Below are 6,655 nucleotides of genomic sequence, written 5' to 3' on the forward strand. Positions count from 1 at the left end.
TAATTGGGAGATCAAGGAAATTAGAAAAGGTCACTCGAGTTTTAGTTAGAAAATGTTCAAATGCATGTGGCTACAGCAAAGATGACTTTAACTGCAAATAATTAACACCACACTCTTCTCTTACAACTTTGTATCATAAATAAATTAATAAATAAGAAATTGAAAAAAATTATTGTCTCTCATTCTATCAGCAAAATTCTTCAAATCTTAATCTATGAACTCTGGAAAAGTTGAGCTCTTTTTTCTCTTTTCAATGATCGAATCCACGAACGAATTTGCCAAAAAAGAAAAATCATTATTTCTAAAAAAAATAGTAATAATATTCCATATTATTGGTTTTTGGAGTATACTGCTTCATTATTAAGTTTTTTTTAGCATTTTAATTAATTTATACTAGTATAAACGAACTATATTAACAACAAAAATTAAATAATTTTATTGCTAAAATTGAAACTTCATGTTAATTTATTAAATCTTAATTTAGTTGAAAAATTAGTAGCATGAAAATGAGATAAATATGTTTTTTTTTTATTTAGAGAAAAAGAAAATTGGATAAAAAAAAAAGTGGAGAAATGAGTCAACGACACTTTGGACTTATATAGCCATCCTTGTGTGTCTCGTTTGGGTTCTCTTTGTTCTCACCCAACCCACCTCACCCGAAAACAGCTTTTTCTCTCCTTCTTTCTTCTCCTTCGTCCTTCCAATCCCAGATGAACCAATTACACCACTTGAAATTCCCTTTCTACCCTTCCCTTCTCCACCACCTCTTCCCCCACGCGCCGTCGCTCCTGCCGTCGAAGAATCTATGTATAGCAAGATTCCGATTATAGGGTTTCTTTGCTCTGGATTGATCCTCGGAGCTGGATAAATGCTGCTGTTCCCGGGAATTCTAGGGTTCCATGCCCTCCTCTTCTTCTCTGTCTTGCTCGCCTTTTCTCTAATTCGACGCAAGTGGAGAAATGCCGCCGCTAAGGAGGAGGAGGTCTTGCGCCTTCTCGCTATGGCGTCGGAGGAGTCCGCCATGGCTGAGGTCGAAGCTAGAGCTTTATGCGATCCAGTTGTGGTTTCTATGCCTCATCAATGCGTTGTCTGTTATTGTCCCACCACCATGCGATGCTCGCAGTGCAAGTCTGTCAGATACTGGTTAGTTCTTCTTCTATTTCTAAATTCTCTTTAATTTAAGGATCAAGCTTTGGTACCAACCACATATTTATATTTATATATCAATTCAATGATGGGAAATCTATGACTGGCGAATTTGAATGGAGAAACAGCTTTGACCTTAACCATTTTATTTTTTCTTTTAATTTATTTTCAGCCTAGTGAAAAAAAAATGCAAATTGAAATATTGGGAGGAAAGGAAAATTTGTATCTCAATTATAGATTCATGTGATAATGAAGGGTTTACTTGTGATGTGATAAAAAAGAGAGCTTTCTGTCTTTATAATGATTACATTTGTGGGGTTAGAAGATAGAGGGCTAGTATTATTGTAAGAGCTCAAGAGTGAACCTTCTTTGGCTGTTTATTTCAAAAGTGCTGAGGTGTTTTTTGCTGCTTATAATACATGAAGTTTTTATTCAAAACACTGACATGGCATGTTTCAGTATGTTATTCTGTGACAATTGTGTTAAATGGATTACAACTTACAAGTATTTCCCGTTTCAAAGTTGTGAGTTTGTGATGATTGGATAAATTCTTCTATGAAAATGCAGTTTTAGATTCAATTTGATAAAGTACTCTTTTTATTTGGGTGCATAGTTATGAGTTCCCCTTTTATTTTATTTTTGTTGTTGGCGTATATTTAGTTGAAGAAATTGTTATGTTTTAATATTGAGACTCAACTTTGTTGTCATAGACATGGATTGCATGCATATATGAGCATGAATTTCTAGTTGATGTAGAAGTTGGTTGATGATTACTTCTGTGCTCTTTCATATATTTTTCTTTCTCACTTTCTCTACATTATGTTTGTTATTTTATTAATGTATATATATATTTTTCATTTCTATATTTTGTTTTTAGTTCTGGTAAGTGCCAAATCATCCATTGGAGACAAGGTCACAAGGATGAGTGTCGTCCCCCAATATCTATAATGCAGTTTGAAGATAAGAGTGACCTTTGTGGGGAAGTGGACTCTTTTCATGGTAATGATATTGAGCGAAAAAAATAATCTGGATTTATTTTTTTGAAGCAATATGATGGTGATACTAAAGATAAGCTCTTTGCAGGAACTGAAACTGGTTATGCTACTTGTGCTGATGGTGAACCCTTGTTTAATATTCCTGATTCTGAAACTTATGACAGAATAGAGAAACCTCTTTTTAATAGTGTTGTCTCTGATCTTCTTGGCACTGCCAAAATTAATGATATGGAAGTTACAAATTCATCCCCTTCAAGTTCTGTTAGCTCGGCAACTTCTGCTGATTCTATATCATGCACAAACACAGTAAGTAAGATGGATTCTATACATGGTGGTGGGAAGATGAAGTCTACTTTGCAACTAAACAAAGATAAGACCGCTAAACATGAAAATGTTCAGCCTGCAATTAATTTAAGCAGTAAGAAGCTGACAGAAGGAACCCCTTCGGGAGAAAAGTTAACTAAAGATACTGCTAATTCTAGGAGATCAGTATCCAACAATAGGGAGGATGATTTATGTCTGTTTAAACGTAAAGAAGACCGTTCTTTGTCATCAGTTGCTTCTGCTGCTCATCCATCTTCAAGCACTGGTGAGCACTTTGTTTCCAATTCCAAATCTACAAAGGGTAATGGTTATCATGCTTTGCCAGTTAAAAGTAGCAGCGTCCTTTTGTTACCACAAAATGCTCGTACTGGTTTGAAAACCTCCATGCTGAAAGTTGTACAGCAGTTTAGAGTATCTAAACAGTCGAAATGCAATGCATCTAGTACTGGGACTGAGATTGCTGGAAAGCATAAGGTTAGTTTTTTTTTTCTTTTCTTTATTTTCTTTTCGAATTCCTGCCTGTACAATTTTGGCATTAATTTTGTTGCTGCTGTTCTCAGCTAATCTTTCCATATGAATTGTTCGTGAAACTGTACACTAACGACATGATGGTTCTTCGCCCATTTGGTCTTACAAATTGTGGAAACAGGTAATGCAGAGATTTAGAGTTCTTCAAAATTAACTTATGGACGTTATTTTTTTATTTTCAATGTGTATACTATATAAAGTGTCATATATATATATATTTATTTAATGAAATACATCTTCAGTGCCTGGTAATTATAACTGTTCAAGTAGTTTTTGTTTTCTATATTTTGTTTGAATTATTACACTTTTTCATCTTCTATTTTTTGTATGAAATTGCTTTAAATTTGGTTAAGTTTCACATCTGTCAATATTTAATAATCTTGGGGTCCAAGGTTTTTAATTATCGCAGATTGAACTTGTACACTTCAAATAGGAGGAGGAATGCCTAATTTTCTTTATGATGCCTCAGAATGAAGAAACTTTTTGTGTATTATGCTTTCTTAACTATTTTCGTGGTGGCTCACTTGCTTCCAGATGCAAATTTTTTAGTTAATGATTAATAAAGAATATAAGGATAAGTAATCATAATTAATGGCCGTTTTCTTTGTTGATACACACATATTAGCTAATAATATGATAATCTCTAAATTTATACAGCTGTTATGCCAATGCCGTCCTCCAGTGCTTGTCATATACTCGGCCATTTACTTCATATCTTCTTCAAGGACTCCACTCCAAAACCTGTAAGTTCCCTTTAATGGCTTCTACTTGGCTTGCAGTTCCTTTTGTTTCAAAGGGAATAAAGGATCACGCACTTGACACGTACTGTATTTATTTATTTTATTTTACAAGTTCTTCTGTGTGTACAGGTGGAAAGAAGGACTGGTGTTTTATTTGTGAATTTCAACATCTTATTTATAAGGCAAGGGAAGGGAATTCCCCGCTGTCTCCAATCGGAATATTATCCAAAATAAATAAAATTGGAAGTCATCTTGGTCATGGTAGGGAAGAAGATGCCCATGAATTTTTAAGGTGAGCCAGATATAACTCAAAAGACTAAATATATTCAGTTACATGGTTACTTCTGCCCCTCAAATGCGTATCAAGTGATAAGTTACTAAGATTGCAGGTATGCTGTTGATACAATGCAATCTGTTTTCCTCAACAATGCTGATGCCGCGGGTTCTTTGGCAGAAGAAACAACTCTAGTAGGAATGACCTTTGGTGGCTATCTTCGATCTAAGGTTGTTTCCGACTTTGATAGTTCAGAAAATTCTGAATTTTTGGAGTATTATTTCATTTGTTGCCCTCTACATTGTTACTCATACATATTTTGGCAATCTTATGATTGTAATTTGCAGATTAAGTGTATGAGGTGCCTAGGAAAATCTGAGCTTTGTGAGCGGATGATGGACCTTACGGTAGAAATAGATGGGGAAATTGGAACTCTTGAAGAGGCTCTTGCACAATTTACAGCCACAGAAACATTAGATCGAGATAATAAGTATTATTGCAGCAGGTTGGTTAATGTGCTTGTTTTCATTCTGTCTGATTGTTCTTGATTGGATATTGCAGTTTTGAGTGACTTGAGCATAATGAAGGAAAGTTCTACTTTTAGGCGAAATTTTCCAACTTCTGTAGAATTTAAGTTGCTGTTCTTAATTTCTTCTTCTAAGTTTATTGATTGATATTTTTCTTTTCTGCTTTTATAAAGATGTAAATCTTATGAGAAGGCCAAAAAGAAGTTGACAGTTCTGGAGGCACCAAATATTCTTACAATTGTGCTGAAACGATTTAAGGTATTTCAGTAATGACACGACTCAGTGTTTCACCTTATGCCATTCATGTATTTTTGAATGCTTACTTTATCTTATTGTTGTGAAATGCAGTCTGGTAACTTTGAAAAATTGAGTAAGTCGGTTCAGTTCCCTGAGGAACTCAACATGACTCCATATATGAGCAGAACAAGTGATAGATCTCCTTTGTACAGTCTTTATGCTGTGGTCGTTCACTTGAATAACACGAATGCTGCTTTTTCGGGTCACTATGTGTGTTATGTAAAGAACATTCGGGGGGAGTGGTTCAGGATTGATGACAGCACAGTATGTTATTTCATGCACATTTCTTGTTTTTTTTTTCCCTTTACCAAGCTTCTATCTGCACGAGACAAACTATTTCGAAATTTAATGGGTATGGCCAAATGGTTTTTTAGGTAGTACCCGTGGAACTGGAGAGGGTCTTGTCAGAAGGGGCTTACATGCTTCTTTATGAAAGGTAATATCCCATCAGATTTCTTGTTCTTTGAACTTTTAAGTTCTCATGCTATCATCACCGACATCTTAAGATTTTCGATGTTCAGGCACACCCCGCGGCACCCAGCCCTACTGGGAAGCAATATGGTCAATGGTGGTAAGTTTAAGAGAAGGAACTTGGAAGCAGTTCCTTCCAGCACTGGCAAATTGAAGTCAAGATCCAACTTCACAGTGATGGATGCTGCTGCCACACAAACGAAGTTCAGTAAAACCCCTAATCCGGATAGCTCAGATCCATACGATTGGAGATCAAACCCAGCCCCCAGATTTCGAAGAGTGGATTCATCGAGTGAAAATTCATCTATTTTAAGTTGCTCAGACGCAAGTTCTTCCAGCACTGTCAGCACCAAGGACTCTGGCAGTACAGATGACTTCTCCGATTACATATTCGGGAAAGCAGGAAGTGGCTTTTACAGGCAATATGAACAGTCATCGGGTGGAGTGGCATCATCATCGTCTTATTCAGACTTTGATACAGATTCCAATGAGGGAAATGGTGTATGGAGGAGGTTGCCATCCCAAGAGAGCAGTTGGGATGGTGAAAAGGAAGGGAACTCTACAATTTTGTATACGGACACTAATAAGCACCGTAGAAAATCAACCAGCCAATTTGATAATAGGAGTAGCAGTAGGGAAACCGAGTTCGAGCATGTTTTATGGGCAAACCCTTTTGATGTTAGAGCCGGTGTATCATTACGAAGAGTAAATGGAGAAAGATCAGCTCAAACATTTTATGAGGTTTGAGCTGAGATGGAACTAGTTTTTAAGGTTATTACTTCTCTCTACGTTCTCCGGTATATATATCTGCAGCATCTGCTCGCCCACTCAATTATGTGGCCTGCATTTGTTATTATCCACAAACAAATTAAAAACATTACCTCGTTGCTACTGCTTAGTGAACATAGAATTTCAAAAAGTTGAAAATCAACGAGAGCGAAATGCTTATATGTAAATAGGAAATTATGGGAAAATAAATGTTATAGAAATTATTTTGTAATATTTTTGCTAAACCATTGATAAGGTAAGTTTGCATTAATTTGGGAGGAATTATTCAATCTCAATTCATAATCAAATAATATCAACCTCAACATAGATATTGTAGCAGTACTTATTAGTTAATACTTGATGCTAATCGCAAGCTTGAAAAGAAATGCTAGTATTTATACAAAGAAAAAACACACACGTAGACAAACTACATAACTTAATTAATTAGACTAGATTACCCTTTAAAAAAATTAATTAGACTAGTGAGTACTTACAATTTAGTAAAAAAATGACAGGCCGTTTCAAGAAGATTCCATTTAGTAGCGAGTTTGGGTGTTCAGAATCCAAATCAATTCAATTACTCCG

At 35.5% G+C, this 6,655-nt stretch overlaps 1 protein-coding gene across 1 annotated transcript; it reads left to right on the forward strand.

The window, feature by feature from the left end:
• Positions 1-628: 628 nt before the first annotated feature.
• LOC133806140 (ubiquitin carboxyl-terminal hydrolase 17) lies at positions 629-6,341 on the forward strand. The gene is made up of 12 exons (XM_062244269.1): positions 629-1,143; positions 2,024-2,145; positions 2,230-2,939; positions 3,026-3,114; positions 3,651-3,736; positions 3,863-4,025; positions 4,123-4,237; positions 4,355-4,512; positions 4,708-4,792; positions 4,883-5,095; positions 5,206-5,267; positions 5,353-6,341. The coding sequence occupies exons 1-12, from the start codon at positions 869-871 to the stop codon at positions 6,047-6,049; spliced, it is 2,775 nt and encodes a 924-aa protein (XP_062100253.1). The 5' UTR covers positions 629-868; the 3' UTR covers positions 6,050-6,341.
• The last annotated feature ends 314 nt before the right edge of the window (positions 6,342-6,655 follow it).

This window comes from Humulus lupulus, chromosome 1 (assembly GCF_963169125.1).
Source record: "Humulus lupulus chromosome 1, drHumLupu1.1, whole genome shotgun sequence".
In the NCBI taxonomy this organism is placed as follows: Eukaryota; Viridiplantae; Streptophyta; class Magnoliopsida; order Rosales; family Cannabaceae; genus Humulus; species Humulus lupulus.